General features: G+C 40.7%; 2 protein-coding genes across 3 annotated transcripts; one reads left to right on the plus strand and one right to left on the minus strand.

Annotated features, from left to right (window-relative positions):
* The first annotated feature begins 565 nt into the window (after positions 1 to 565).
* LOC109861521 (pecanex-like protein 3) lies at positions 566 to 11390 on the plus strand. 2 transcript variants are annotated; one of them, XM_020441203.1, is made up of 15 exons: positions 566 to 924; positions 1207 to 1453; positions 1681 to 1971; positions 2082 to 2458; positions 2583 to 2726; positions 2851 to 3101; positions 3279 to 3550; positions 4060 to 7637; positions 7722 to 8183; positions 8417 to 8561; positions 8720 to 8978; positions 9062 to 9415; positions 9502 to 9614; positions 9694 to 9947; positions 10110 to 11390. In XM_020441203.1, exons 1-15 carry the CDS (start codon positions 772 to 774, stop codon positions 10389 to 10391), a joined length of 7182 nt encoding a protein of 2393 aa, XP_020296792.1. In that variant the 5' UTR covers positions 566 to 771; the 3' UTR covers positions 10392 to 11390. The 2 variants fall into 2 exon arrangements, with proteins under 2 accessions (XP_020296792.1, XP_020296793.1); XM_020441204.1 differs by having other exon boundaries at positions 1744 to 1971.
* A 2769-nt stretch (positions 11391 to 14159) lies between these two features.
* LOC109861522 (thioredoxin, mitochondrial) lies at positions 14160 to 14969 on the minus strand. The gene has a single exon (XM_020441205.1). The coding sequence runs from the start codon at positions 14821 to 14823 to the stop codon at positions 14395 to 14397; it is 429 nt and encodes a 142-aa protein (XP_020296794.1). The 5' UTR covers positions 14824 to 14969; the 3' UTR covers positions 14160 to 14394.
* Between the last annotated feature and the right edge of the window lie 1348 nt (positions 14970 to 16317).

Genomic DNA, 16317 nt, shown 5'->3' on the forward strand with positions numbered 1-16317 from the left:
ATAATAGTGTTTAATAAATTTTCTTTTACTAAGCGCACAGACAATATTTAGTTTAGTTGTAATTGTAAATACATATGAAATTTCGCGTCGCAAGAAACTGTTTAAATCAGTTTATACACATTGGGGAAGTAAACTCGTATTTTTGCTCCGGGATGATAAAGAGACAAGATACCGACATCTACCGGGGTGCGGAAAAAGCTTTAACGAAATAGCGACAACCGTTGTCGACGGAAGTCAAATTGTCCGCCGAAGATAACGTTAGCGAAGACTCGAACCTTTTTGAAAAATGATTGATACTGGCCGAAGTGATTTGTATCCTGACTAAATTAGAAATCTTCGGCAAGTTGGAGAGTTTCAAGAGTGGATGCCGATGATGCTTCGCACTCAGGTGATTCAAGGTGAATCACCCAAGACGTCGCGGTGACACCTCTCGGCACTTTTCGGTTCCTCCGTGTTCTTCGCTGACTACACACAACAGATAGAGACAGAGGTAGTGGTGGTAGCGTGTCGGTGATGGTGGTGGTGGTGTGGTGGTGGTGGTGGCGGTGGTGGTGTGTGAGTTGGCTGTGGTGTGTGTGCGCCTAATCCATCGATTAACGGGAACACAAAATAAGATGCAACGTCGTCTGGCTGCTGTTTCTCGCCGCGCGTCTCGTCGTGTCGTGGTGCCGATGACAGCGAGCACGACCGCGTGCAAACCCGTTGGGCGTAAAGGCGCTATGGAAAAATGGTAAAGCAGCAGCGACTCAGTGTCCTCGTCCACTGGGAAGTATGGGTGCGCAAACGCTGGAGATCCTGAGGCAAGGCGTCTGGGCGAGCCTAACTGGCGGCTGGTTTCACGATCCGCATCTTGATGTTTTTTCCAACATCTTCCACCTTTACATCTGGCTATTCTTGCTCTGTCTGCCGTTTACGATTTATCTGGTAAAAGGGGAACACCATTTGCACTTTTCTTGTCCGTGTTTACACGGTCATTCGTGTCAAAAGTTGCATAAATCAACTTTCTCGACACGTCTGTCAAAGTGGATAATCAACTTTTCTAATGTCGATCAAGATCAACGAGATTTGTGTTTTCAAATCTCGATTTATAATAACTAGACACACGACCTAATCTATCAGCTGATTTATCACGTTTTGCACTCTCATTTAGGCTAGTTTTCAAATTTAACAGTCAGGTGAGGACAGTTATTTTTTTTTTTATTTCAGTTTTTTCCACCCACGTTGTATGTCTGGTTAGCATATTGCTCAACATTCCTCACCGTTTTTGGAACAATCAAGTACGTGAATCACGCTCTCCACTGTCTGTACGACACCACCGAACGTACTGTAGAATCTTATGAAACAATCAGTCAGCAGAAGTCAGAGAGTCAGAAGAGACAAGATTCTTTCGATAAATTTTGGAAAGGATTGGAAGATCCGGGAGTCCAGACTTTTGAACTGAGGGTTTTAAATGGTATATTGCATTAACATTGACAGATTACATCAACAATATTTCAGAATATTGAATAAAATCTTTGTAAACAACAAACTGTGTAAACACACACACACACACACACACGTATGCAAATACTGATTTATCAAGTCGAACAAATTTCAGAATCTTTCAAGATAGATGCGTAATTAAAAAATTGTGTTACAATAATCACTGCGTATTTTTTATTAAGAAATTTGTCTCACTAGGTAAAACTTGTTTGGACGACATACTACCTGTGGCGTGCTCATCACGTAATAACTCATTTGTAGAACCGAATGTACAGAATGCCGATGCGGATAGTATAACATCCGAGTACAATCGAGACAAACCCAATTCAACAATCGACTTGAAAGTGGAAATACATAGAAAGAACAGCTCGGAGAGTTCGGAAGAGACCCAGCAGCTTAACAAACCAACGATAAACAACGTAAACGTGCAGGAGGCTGAATCAGTTTGTGCACAGTATCACGAGCCGCGTGTTAAGAGCTTCACAAAAGGTGATCGATCGTTTTATTAACGGTGTATGTGTGTGGGCGCGAATTACAACAATAGATTAACCTAATAATCCGAATGTTTTATCAATGTTATTTTTTTATTTTTTTTTTAGAAGGAAGAAAACTGAGGCGACAAAAATGCGTAATAATAGCGGATAAAGATCGACCGCGGTTACGTAATTTGTGTCGAAACGAATCCGACGATTCGAGAAGTCGACATCCGAAACAGAGCAGCCTCGGTAAAACGGGATCGGAAAGCCAGATAAAACAAACTAGTTCGCTGGAATTGGAGAATCCGAATGACGATTATGCGTACTGGAAATCGAATCAAAGCGTCCGCAACTTCAATTCCATACCGATGGAAAGGCTCAACTTTAATTCTATACCAATAGAAACACTGATCAATGGTCATCCGCAGAGCTTAGAAATCATATCAAAGAAAGGAGACGCGGACAATAACAAGATCTCGTCTCATCCGCAATCGTTGGAGGTAAATTTCGTTGGAGAGTATTTTGTACGCGCAAATCTTCGCGTGTAGCTCTAAACAAATTTTATTCTGTTCGAAGTCTCAAGAGACACAAAAGAATTTATATAATTGCATTTCTAATTTTAAGGTTATTAACAAAAAACCACACCAACAACTGGTACATCCTCAGAGTCTCGAGACAATTGGTGCTACCAGCAAACACATAAGTAGTACCGACGACAATAATCTGCCTCTTCATCCGCAAAGCCTCGAAACAATCAATACCAAAAAGGTAAAAGGGACGAGTCAGTTCTGCAATTCGCGAATCTCTTTTTTCGTTTTACATTTTACCTCGAGTTATCAAGACGGAGATTTGCACCTAGTGTATATTAAAAAAAAAAATCCCTACATTAAAGGTTTTACCACAAAACACACTGAAGAGAAACCAGCTACAGCTGTTACCGTATCTTAGTTACGGATCGGAAATAGTGCATCCGATAGCAGAGCAGAGCGACGAACAATTCGCCAACGAAAGTTCAGGAGGATACAGTTTGCGAGATTCGTACAGCCCGTTGCTTACGCGAAAAAACATAAGCGACGCGAACGTACCATCCAACACCCGTGATAGAAGTCTCAGCGCTGGCAGATTTGAAGACAGATTTACGAGGTACCACTCGACACTTACTCTGTGTGTAAAAAAAAAAAAAAACAAAATTAATAAAGCAAAATTAAAGAATCGTCAAACACTTGATCTTGAGATTGAAAACAAAATTATAATTTAACAAAACAAATTTTTGGCGCGATTTTTGTTTGTGAAGTTTATACCATGCGTGTTATATTTGAGATTTAACGACGACAACGGGATGGATAACAACTCAGCGAATTCCCGAGTTGCCTTGCTCGACATGCTCGAAGAGTCGAAATGCGGGGTGAAAAGAAAATACAGCAACGCGAGTCAGAGCAGTCACGAATTCTCGGACGGGGAGAGAAGCAAGGAAACACGACTGGACAAAGGCGGAAATATGGAAGATCCGCCCAACTCGGGAAGCGTGGTCGGGATAGATTGGCTGTTCGGCTGCTCGGAAAACGGAGACTGTCCGTTGGATCTGAGAACGAGTAAGAATAACAATAGCTTTCAGTTTATATAAGAGACTCGTGCTCTTATACTAGGTAAAAAAACAAACAAGAGATCTGATTTTTTTCCAATTTATTTGTCGCTGTGTGTGTTGTGTGTGCAAGCTTATGTATACTGTTATGTTTCTCTAATTCTTGCTACCAGTATTTTGGACTTTCACTCACTCTGATGATACGGATACGTCAGAAAGCCTACAGACGGCTAGTACAGATTGTAAGTTGGACGCACTACAGAGATAAAGTCTACATCTCTAATTGCACATTGAGCAGACACTTTTTTTTTTTTTTTTAAATCAAATGAAAGCTTCTCTGAATATTTTCACGCGACACTTGAAAGTCATATTATATCTTGCACTTGGCAGTGCTTTATGTGGCTTTGCGCATGATTCTATATTCGTGAACGTAATACGATTCAATATCTCATGTATAGCACCGATGACAAGTTATAAAATCAAAATTTAAATACATGATCCGTATGCTGGTTTGAATAGATCTTCACACCAAAGATCCCGATTCGGGATCGTCGAGTACAACGACCCTCAGCATCGAGAACGAGGTGAAGCGAAAGTTGCTGCCACAACCGGAGGACAACACTACCAAACGCCTCCAAGGAGCGATTCCCAAACAAAGCCGTCCAAAACCCGCAGCATCGGATACCCCGGATGACAATATTGCCTCACTGAGTGCCGAGCAGCAGCGTGAAAATCTCAAGCGTTACTTCGAAGTGCGACGGGAGAGAGCTAGGAGACGAAGTGACAAAATTGAACAGACGAGTGGTTCGAATAACGAGTTGAGCACGTTGTTGCCGAATCCGCCGGTTCCGTCGCTCGCCGCGTTACTCAACAATTCCGGTCGAGAACTGCCAGGCCAGTCAAATGTCGCTTCGTCCGAAGTTCAATTAAACCGCAGCACCGAAAACCGAAATAGTCGCACTAGGTGCGGACGATTGAAGGCCAACAGAAGACACGGCGGACAGCGCAACAACGTTGGCAACAATGTCGCGGTTGCCACGACAATACGGCCATGTGACATCCACGACAATGCGACGGTGCGATATCCGATTGTCAATCCGTGGACTGCGCTGATTTCGAGTATTATGAGCGGCACAGCCGCCGATTGTCGCGTTACCAATCAGAGCGGCGCAACGGAGGAAGCGGTAAACTACATTCGGGACGATTTCGGTCGTGTGCTAGCGCTTAACGAAAAAGCCGTGGACGCAGCGGCGGCGGCGGTGGCTGCGGCGACTGCGGCTGCGACAACGACGGCAGCGACGACGATGATGACAACAGCGGCGACAGTGACGGCAACGGCAACGACGACGACGACAGTTACGACGACAGCGACAACGATAGCGACTACAACGACGACGACCCAGATACATCCTTACGATTCGCAGATACATCCGCACGAACTGATGAACTTTCTATTGCGTCAGCAGCTCGACACGAACTGGAGATTGGCCGACTCATTGAATAACAGCTATAGCAGTCTGTCGATCAACTCAGCCGGGTTGACGGTAATAATCGACACGCCACCGGTGCTGTCGCCAGTACTGTCGAGTCCCACGAGCAATCAAACCAAAACACAGAACTCACCACCGTCAAATTTGATCTCGTCGAACACCGGCAGCTCGAATCAATGTACACTCGGCGAAAATTCGGAACGTGAACAGAACAATCAAGCAGTTTTAACCTCGTATCCCATACATCGGACGAATAGACTTCGCAGACAAGCTCTGCAGAGTATGATCGAAGATCTGACCCAGTACGAAGCGGAGACCAACAACCGCATGCTAACGTTGCGTAGAAATCAACAAGAACCTGACATAGACACCAGTCATATATCGTGGAACGGCTTCGTCGGTAGCTTTGCGCGCAGATTGGATTGGTTGAACGCCGGTCATTCGCGGAGTAAACCCTATTACAAGTGGAAGATCGGCAAGCTGCCGTACATCAAAGTGAGCTTGGATCGTCTCGCGCTGATGGCCTTGCTCGATCGCAACTTAACCGTGTTCGAGTCCGTTATCTCGACGCTGTTGGCGAGCGTAGTCGCGGGATTGGGTCTCTTGCTACTCCAACAGGGTTTCTATCGAGATATATTTGCATTTATGTTTTGTTTCGTAACAGCCGGGTGTCAGTACACGTTGCTGAAATCGGTTCAACCCGATGCCGCGTCGCCCACTCACGGTTTCAATCGCATCATCGTGTTCTCCAGGCCGGCGTACTACATCCTGTGCTCGAGCCTGATTCTCATCATCAACGAAGCATTGAAGAACTTCAAATCGTCCGACTTTCGGATTTACGGCTTGCGCGTAGCCGATTACGACGTTGTAATGCAAGTGCGAAACATTTTGTTAATATTTCTCCTGTGCTTTCCGATTATGTTCTCTTTGGGATTGTTTCCCCAGATAAATACGTTTCTCATGTACATTTGCGAACACTTGGACATTCATCTGTTTGGCGGCACCGCGACAACCGGTCTGGTGTCGTCGTTATACTGCCTTTGTCGCAGCGTGGTCGCCGTTCTTCTTCTTTACGGATTCGCGTACGGCGCCCTGCTCGAACCCAAGTCCTCGCAACACATCCTCTTTTCTATATTTCTCGGCATGCTCGTCGCGATATCCTACCACTTGAGCCGATCGTCTTCCGATCCTACCGTAATATGGGACATTCTCAAAGCGAATCTTTGGCCACCGGAGATTGGAGACAGATGCGCGGAGGAAGAGCAAGAGGCGAGAATAATCGAGAACACAACGTCGCAGCACGACAACGCAGCAGCAGCGGCAAGCTCCAAGAACAAGTCATCATCCGTCAGAAAGAAAGTTGAGAACGTGTCGTTGCAACACGACACCGCGAGCTCCAAGACCAAGTCGTCTTCCGTGAGAAACAAGAAGGCCGTGAAGATCAAAGTGCGCGAACAGATATTGGAGACCGACTTGTTAGATCCGTTGCCGGAGAAGCTCCGTTCGACCGTGAACGCGAGATTAAAAAACGACGTGATAGTGTGCGCCGTGATCGGTACTTTGTCGTTCGGAATTCATCGTACAACGGTGTTCACCGCCTTGCAACCGGAGCTCAATCCAGTGCTGTGGAGCATCGTCAGTTGTCTGGGTTTTGTTCTGCACTACATTGTGCCGCAGCTGCGCAAGCAGTGGCCGTGGCTGTGCCTGTCGAGACCGGTGTTGCGTAGCCACGAACACGAGCTATTTGAGGTGCGCGAACCGGTAAAAATCATGTGGTTCGAGAAGGCCTACGTGTATCTGTGCTTTCTCGAACGTAACGTGCTCTATCCGGTCGTCTTTCTAGGCGCGCTAACCGAATACTCGCCGAAGATCGCCAACAAGTTCGGCGCGAGCGTAGGCGCGCTCATCATCACCGTGTGCGGCATCAAATCCCTCAGATCAGCCTACTCGGACCCGTCCACTCGCTACCTCGTCCTTGTCTTCGCGGTGCTCTTCTTCCAGATGGACTTTAGTGAGCTGAGCGAGACTTTCCTGATAGACTACTTCGTCACGGGAATCGCGTTCGCCAAGATCTACGAACTGTTACTCAAGATTCGCTTTGTCGTCACGTACATCGCGCCCTGGCAGATCACCTGGGGCAGCGCGTTTCACGCTTTCGCACAACCATTCTCAGTGCCGCACTCGGCGATGCTCTTTCTCCAGGCCGGCATTTCGGCGATGCTCAGCACGCCGTTGAATCCTTTGTTGGGAAGCGCGATATTCATCTCGTCTTACGTACGGCCTGTCAAGTTTTGGGAAAGAGAATACAAGACCCGAAGAGTCGACACCTCAAACACGCGCATGTCCTCGCATCTAGAGCGCAATCTAGGCGGCGACGACAACAATCTCAACTCAATATTTTACGAACAACTCACACGATCTCTTCAGCACAGTTTGTATGGTGATCTCGCGCTTGGTCGATGGGGCAACGTCGAGCAAGGAGACTGTTTTCTACTCGCATCCGATTATTTAAACTGCCTGGTGCACGTCGTTCAGCTGGGCAACGGATTAGTGACGTTCCAGCTGAGAGGTCTCGAGTTTCGAGGAACGTATTGCCAGCAAAGAGAGGTACGAGCTGCGCTGCATCTTGTTTTTTTTTTCTCTTAGAGAACTTTGACGATAATTATTTTTGTTTTTTGCTTGTTTATTCAGGTGGAAGCAATTTCCGAGGGTATAGAGGAAGACAACGATTGCTGTTGCTGCGAAATGGGTCATTTGTCGAATGTACTTAGCGTAAACGCGGCCTTCAGTCAACGCTGGCTCGCCTGGGAAGTCACGAGTGCCAAATACGTGCTCGAAGGTTATTCGATCTCTGACAATTCGGCGGTTTCTATGCTACAGGTGTTCGAGTTTCGTAAAATGCTCATTACTTACTACATCAAGAGTATTGTATTTTATACCGCAAAGTCGCCCAAACTGAAGCAGTGGCTGGAGAACCCGGACATTGTCGACGCGCTGAAGCCGACGCTCGAGAAGAACTTCGTCGATCTCGATCCCATCTTTAATGCGAATATCGACTTGGACTTTGATTTTCGCGCTTGCGGTATCACGCGGAGCAGTTTCTGCAATGTTTATCTTGACTGGATACAATATTGCGTTGGTAAACAAGATAAGGTGATATATTAGCAACCCTCATACGTTATCTCGTCATCTTAATACTTAAGAAAAAAAACTTCAAATTGTCACATCAACGTCCATACGCTAATAGAGAGAAAAAAAATTTAGGTTTTATGTGAATGAAACAAAAACCACTAAAAAAAATTAGGTGCTAAGATGACGGATATATTTTTGTGGAAACTTCACAATATATCTTCGAGATATATCTCACATTTCAATGTGTTTTTCAGTCGTTGGATAGATCGCGAGATTCGCTATTTGTGTCTCTATGTCTCTCATTGAGTCTGTTGGGAAGACGAGTGTTGGGCGCCGCATCTCATAACTCGCTGTTGAGTGTTGAATTTTTTCTTTACGGACTACACGCGTTATTTAAAGGTACCGATACGCTTGATAATAATTTTTGTTATTTTGTTAAAACGTCTACTCTCTCAAATTTTAAATTTGCAACAAAACTCTGATTAAAGCTGTGATTAAAAGCTAGATTGATTCAATTTTGAAATATATGTATATGTTCATAATTTGTAATTATACAGGGGATTTTCGAATAACGTCACCCCGTGACGAGTGGGTGCTGCGCGATGTCGATTTGTTGCGCACCGTGGTCGCGAAGGGTATAAGAATGGCCCTGAAGTTGCATCAAGATCATTTTATGAGTCCGGAGCAATACGCCGAATCGCCAGCGCTGTTCGAGGCCATTGAAAATCACGATCAGAACCTCGTCATCAGTCACGAAGCAGATCCACGTTGGAGAAATGCCGTCTTGAGCGGTGCACCTAGTCTCCTGGCCTTCAGGTTTGCGTTATAGTCCTCTGTTTTATGACTGCTATCAGAAATATTTCAATCAGACATGTGCGTGACGTTGTCGAAATTTTCAGGCACGTACTTGCCGAAGATATAGATGAATACAAGGTGATAATGCTTAACAAACGTTACTTAAGCTTCCGTGTGATAAAAATGAACCGCGAATGCGTTCGCGGTCTCTGGGCTGGCCAGCAGCAGGAGCTGGTCTATCTGAGAAATAGAAATCCGGAACGCGGTTCGATACAGAACGCCAAACAGGCTTTGAGAAATATAATCAACAGCTCCTGCGACCAACCGATCGGATATCCGATTTACGTCTCTCCGTTAACGACCAGCTACGCCGAGACTAACGAACAATTATGTTCGATAATCGGAGGATCGTTGACTTTCAGCACGATAAAGAGCACCGTGTTGAAACTGTTGTGCAGGTGCGCGCTTTGAAACTGTGACCCATCAAATAATTTAAATTTTTAATTGAAATTGAAGTGATAATTTAACACGCGCTTGATTTTAGAATAAGAACAAAGTGTGGTCAAGGTTGTTCCTCGGGCGGCACTGGCTCTCAAGACGACGGAGGCTTTGGAAATGACGGTGTATACGCAATGACCACTTACAACATACAAACTGGTATTTTTTGTATTTATGTGTATTGATATCTTTCATTGGTTTACGTTCGTATTTTATATTTTCTATGAATAATCCTTAGGCTATGCTCAATCGGGTCACAATACTTCTGGCTCGCAATCCATGGAGTCTGGCTGTCAACTAGGCGGTTCGACCGGTCGAGGTTCTCTTGGCCGTGCCAACGCAGGCTCCTTCAGCGGTAACAGAGGCTCGTTCGTCTCCGCGATGAAACCAACCAGCTCGACACTCGCCAGTTTAGCCGGATTGCTCAGTAACAGCGAGAAAACGGAAACGAAGAGTGAAACGAGCAAAGAGGAAGTTTATCAGAGAGTTCGCGTAAGTATCGCAATGTGTAAAATGCGCGTTTATAAAACTAGACTCAGATGCAAATCAATTATTGTGCGTTCTGATCCGGTACACGAAGAAAGTAGTTGACAATTGTTATCACGTTTGAATCCACAAAATGGATCGTTTTGATTTTCTTTTTGTTTCTAACAGATAATGGATCCTAATCAGGTATATGACGCGATCAATCTTGGTCGACGCATAGACGTGATTTGGCCGGACGAGAGAATGAGACAGCAAGGCGGTCGTTCCGGCTGGCAACATTGGGTGCCGGAGAGAGGTATGGAGGGTTGCGTGGTTCATCGTTGGTCGCCGAACCATCGCGATCCAAATCGACGTTCGCACGTCGACAAAGTCATTCTGCTCGTCAAGATCGAGGACAAATACGTGCCGATAGCTGAGCAAGGCGTGCGGGATTTGGGAGCGGAAGTTTAGCATATTCCCGAAAGCAGCACAGAAACGTTAATATAGCTTTTATACGCTTTTTCCTCGACCCGCAAACACGCGATAGCGCGTACCCATCAACGAGAGAGACGTAGAGTTAATTTCTAACAAAAAACAAAAAAAAAACAAAAAAAAAAAACAAATCTATGCATTAATAATATCGAACGCTAGTTTCCTACTTTCATGAAGTCAATACTCGCCATTAAGCGGACTAACTTAAGAAGATTCGGATCAACGACATGCTGAATCACGTAAATATGTTATTGTCACAACTCGTTTTCAATTGATGCTCTTTATTTGAGATATCAATACGTTCCATTTTTCTCTTGTAAAATTGTCTTTTACAAACTCTTAGTGTCTTTGTACGTTGTTGCCCCCATTTTTTATCAATCGCTTTATTTTTATGGGTTGGATGTTTCGTCGAATACAATTCAATGGAATTTATCATCATCGAAGTTAGATGTTCGGGTTTTCGCACTTTTATCCCCATTACAGCTCTTTCTGGATACTCGCTGTAGCTATCTTGGATGATGAACGAACAGTATAAATTTTCTCTGTGAATTTCTTCGAAAATGTAGCTTCACGCAAGAAAATTCTTCTTTTTTATTTACCTAAAATTACAGCCATCTCTTAAGCGTTACATTTCCTCACTTCTAACATGATTGATTATTCAAAATTGCTGCGGCGAGCGTCCGGGAGCCTTAAACTGTTAAAGTTTTTCACTCCAGTGAACTTTTATACTAGAATGTCCTCACGCTTTAGACGGTTTAGACTCTAGAGACTCGACCACCAATTTAAGAGAAATAAGTTGCTATATATTGCATCGAATAGATTTTTCCCATGTTTTTAATACCTGCTGTATAGATTATAGATAGTACAAAGACACACACACACTCACACACACAAGACAGAAAACTCTTTTCAGTCTCAATTTATTCTGTCTTTTTCTCGCTATTGTTTCATCAGAGCCTTGAAAAAAAAAAAAAAAAACAGTATAGTATAGAGTTCACTGTTTTTGTACTCTTCGAATGTTCCCAGACGAAACGCCAACACGTTGAAACAAATCGAGAGTTGTAAAGCCTGTATAGAAAGAAGGATAAACGCATATTTTGTCATCGTGTAACTATCGCAGATACATACATATATATATATATATATACATACATACATATATATATATTATTGTTACTTCTCTCGTGAGTCGCATGAAGAAGGCAGAGAACGCCAAGCGCCATGTTACTCCGAAAACCGAATTGTATCATGTTGTATTATACATTGTGTATTATAATACGATGTTATTTGCAGAGATAAACAGATGTTACTTGTTGCCCGATGTATCTAGATTATTTACTACGGATTATAACAGGAGAAACGCAGCGCGTACGGACGCGTTTCTCTCTTCCAAGTAGCATGTAACGTAAATGTGGTACGTATATTTTTTTGGCGGTTGATTGAAAAAACAAAAACAAAAAAAAAACCAGAGAAGAAACGAATCGTGTAGTAATATAAAGCATACTATTTATGAATTATATACTTGTGTATTATACATTATATATATATATATATACATATATACATATATATATATATATATATATATATATATGTATATGTATATGTATATATATATAAAAGACGAGAGAAGATATATCTCTTATATACATATATATACTATCGTTGTATTATAGATGACACGCGATGGGTACAACAAAGTACGTAATCGGTACAACAACAAGTGGCATCGACAGAGAAATTTGTACATAAATTGTCATTCGTTTTTCTACATTTTGTTATAATTCTCTTTTTTTAAACTAAAAAAAAACAAAAAAAAAAAAACCAATGTAGATAGGTAAAATTGTAAATACACATCGCGCAACACACTTACTGCAGACCTCGAGAAGCGTCCAGAAATTTTTATTCTACCTGAGTCTGTATAAAATCTCGCGGGGCCATGGAAAAGATCGCCTCGTTACAGGAACATATCTCCGTGTGTGTACTGAAATAGCGGTATTATCTCCCTCCCTCTTTACAATACATTTCCCGCGCGCCACCGTGTATAAAAAAAAAAAAAAAAAAAGACAAAAAAGAAAAAAGCTCCTCGATAAACTCACACTTGACATTATTATACTTGTACGACAGGTAAGACCGCTAAGCCGACATTGCGTTTACATCTACGGGATATACATCTTGTGTTAGACGACGTGTTAAGTGTTCACGCGGAAATCACGTGTAAATGCACTGACGAATATACATACATATATATAAATGTTTTGATTTGATAAAATTACACGTTTGTTATTTTCGAAAGAGAATTACAAATAATTTGTTTTTCTAGTTTTTCTTTTTTTCTCTAGTTTGTACATAATTCTTGTAAACTAATTTTTGTTTTATGTTTTACGACAAATGTGTTGCGAAGTGATTCGGAAGACGTATTATACTAATTATTTAAATTTAAGTAATAAGAGAAGAAAAAAACAATATACACACATACCTACACATGGTTGCTTGCAAAAATTCTGTAAATTCGAAATTTATTATTAGATCGTCATTGTGCGTAATGTGTATATGGCAACTAAAAAGAAGAAAAATAGGTTTTTGCAAGTGACTACGGATTCACAGCATTGCCTTATCATGGTGTCTTGATAAACACCTGACTGATGACAAAAAAAAAAAAAAAAAGATTATAGCTAGTCTTTTAATTGTTGGTAACACATTCACGTATTGCTTGCTGCCGAAAGACGCGGGTGGGTGCTCTTTTATCACAGAAAGTTATAATATATATATATACTATATAGATATACACGTGGATTAATAATCTTTATTATATCTCTGGCCTACTATATTATCTTTAATGAGCAGTACTTTCATATACTGATTGTACGCGAATTTGTTTTACGTTCAACAATAAACGAAAAATTCAAAATCAGATTAGATAAATGATTTTATCTTGGCTTTACTGCCACGAAAAAATACGTAATTCGCAAGTTAAGTAGTCAATGAGGTAATTTATTCTTTAGGCTCGCGCGTGTAAACAGATTGAAATTATAAACTGTACAATTCAACAGATGTACAAAAAAGAAATTAGGCACTAAAACATTTACATTTTATTACTCTTAAAGAAAGTTAAAAGTTAATATATTAGGAAAATATACATATATATGTATATATACACATATAAAATACGTATTTTAAAAAAATACCATCGCGCGCACACATATATATCCATACAATACAACGCAAAAATACATAAAAAAAAATTTATTATCGCATATAAATCGAACTTCAAGTAATTTTTGTTAATTGTACATATCGAATATATAAGTGTTAAATAAATATACAAGCATCTCGAAACTATTGACAAAATAATTCGTATTTAAAAAGATATCGCGTGAGTTCACAGATTCTATGAGAACTGTCGTATAGATTTTTTTTTTTTTTTTTTAATTTCTTCACATAATAATATCATTTCTATAGCAGAGAATATTCTATGGAACATTTTCAATGTCTTAAGAAGAAACCGCTACTTTAATATCTAAGTTTGGTCGATTCGAGAATTAGAGTTATCGAATAAGCTCTGCATATTATAGAGTATTGTTATTTCGATATAATATATTAGATTTAACACAGTAAGTAGAGAGCAGTGCATAGATTTTTATATTGCATTAAGAGTTTTATATCTACACACACTCTCTATATAATATATATATATTTATATATATATATATATATATATATATGTATATATATATGTATATATAATATTATGTATATATATATAATACATACAACGTTTCACAACATAAATATATCTAAAAATTTTTCTCTATACAACGTTTATCTGATATTGATTAGATAAAAAAGGCCTTGAGTCACAGACGGAGTGAACTTGAAATTGACATTTTCTCTACACATATGAAAATAGTCTATAGAGAAAATGGAAGCATGAGGTGATTACACGTATATTATAGAAAGTTACCATTGTGCTTTACCACAACTACGTCTTGGTGTTCTCATTTTCTGTATTTATTGGTCCTTCGTGCGTTAGCTTCTGTATTAGATTCTCTATCATCTCGTTATTGACTAAACCAATGAACTTATCTACAACTAGGCCGTTTGAAATTGCTATTACCGCAGGTACAGCTTTCACCTCAAAAACATGCACTAATTCTGGATTTTCTTCCACATCGACTATGGCCAGATCTACTTTCTCCATAGGTTCTATGAGTTCAATTAGCTTGGGTGTTAATATTTTACACGGATCGCACCAATCCGCATGAAAATTAACTATGACCGGTACTGTGCCATTCATTACTTTGTTTACAAACTCACTATTGTTGTTTATCTCATACCGCTTATTACTTTGACGAAATAACGAAATACACCTTATCCCAGATGTTATGCAATTTCTTATGCCGCACAACATTGTCCCTTTTTTTTTTTTTTTGAAATGTTACGGTAAATTTAGAAAATTAACTATTTATATATGTGTACAATAATAAGCATTACATATTTGTAAAGCAAGTCTTGCACACAATACAGATCTTCATGCTCGTCAGAAAGGAGCACAAAGGTACCTGTATAAAAACAAATGTTGCATTATAAATTATATTAAAGAGAAATAATTTTTTTATCGTTAAACATAAAAGTTACAATATAAATCTCTTTGAGTTTATACAGTATCTTTATTGTTACACTTACTCAAATAAAAATATCAAACCTACCAAAGCAGATGAAATTATAACACCCAGCTGGATCTTCTGACTGGCCTAATAGGTTCCAGCAAACCAAATTTAATATATCCTACAAGGGAAACTAAGGAGGAGATGATTAGCAACACCAGGAGTAGTATGCGCCAAAGAAAAAGCCGATCATACACCTGTAAGGCACAAAAAAACTTGTCAATCATCAAGAACAAAAATCTATTTTTTATATTCTTGCAATGTAAACTACTGTGCTCACTATGTTACACTATTTTTACTGCTCCGTAACAATTTTTTTTCAAATTTCAAATCGATAGAACAAAACAGTTTTCACTGACAAATTTGCAGTTTACAAAATGTCATCACAAACAATTCCTGTATAAACGCGTGAAAAATATCTTTCCACAAAAGTGAAAAGCTAAACTTTTAGCGCGAGTCACGCTTTAGTCGAACTATTATGTCAATATTTGTATTTTTTTATGTATTGTGCGACTTGCAAAGTAACAAGACTGTTAACTTGATCGTAACGCTCGGAAGTGTCAAAAATATAAGACCAGAATCTGTTAAACCCTGTGTCATTTTTTGTGTGCGCTACGTCAAGAGAGAGAGAGAGAGAATATATAAATAAATTCTATAAATAAATGCATCGCGTCAGAGAGTTACAAAAAGAAACTGCCGCTTACCTTGCTCTCAGAAGGAACGGACTTTTCGGATGCACGCGGCACGCAGATCAAAATGATCGTGATCGCGCTCACGAGCAGTATAGCGATCACACCGATCTTCTTCTCAACGCGCAGCGATATCACAAATATCAACGCGGCCAGCACCCACAAGCTCAAGATGATAAACAGTCCTACGCCGATTCCAAATATCAGGGCGGTCATACTTCCGAGCGACGGAGAGAGAGACGCGTACGTGAGAGCATGATGTAAGAATACAAACCGTATAAAGTGTATTATTCCCGAGATGCGCGGTGTTTGACCAATCAGAGAATTGCCCCAAGTTCATTGAGACGACAGAAAGGATGTGGACAAAACATCTTTTAAAACTTTGATTACATTTATATTTTTTAAATAACTTTTTTTGGAATTTCGTTATTTTAATTTTACAGTAAAAGTTCAAAGATCTTTGTGCGCACAATTTTATTCATTTTTCTACGATCAATGTGAGAGATGTGACCATTTTTCACTGAAAGTTCAAGCAAGAAAGTCGGTCGC

The sequence above is a fragment of the Pseudomyrmex gracilis genome, unplaced genomic scaffold (assembly GCF_002006095.1).
Source record: "Pseudomyrmex gracilis isolate BER0280 unplaced genomic scaffold, ASM200609v1 scaffold_812, whole genome shotgun sequence".
In the NCBI taxonomy this organism is placed as follows: Eukaryota; Metazoa; Arthropoda; class Insecta; order Hymenoptera; family Formicidae; genus Pseudomyrmex; species Pseudomyrmex gracilis.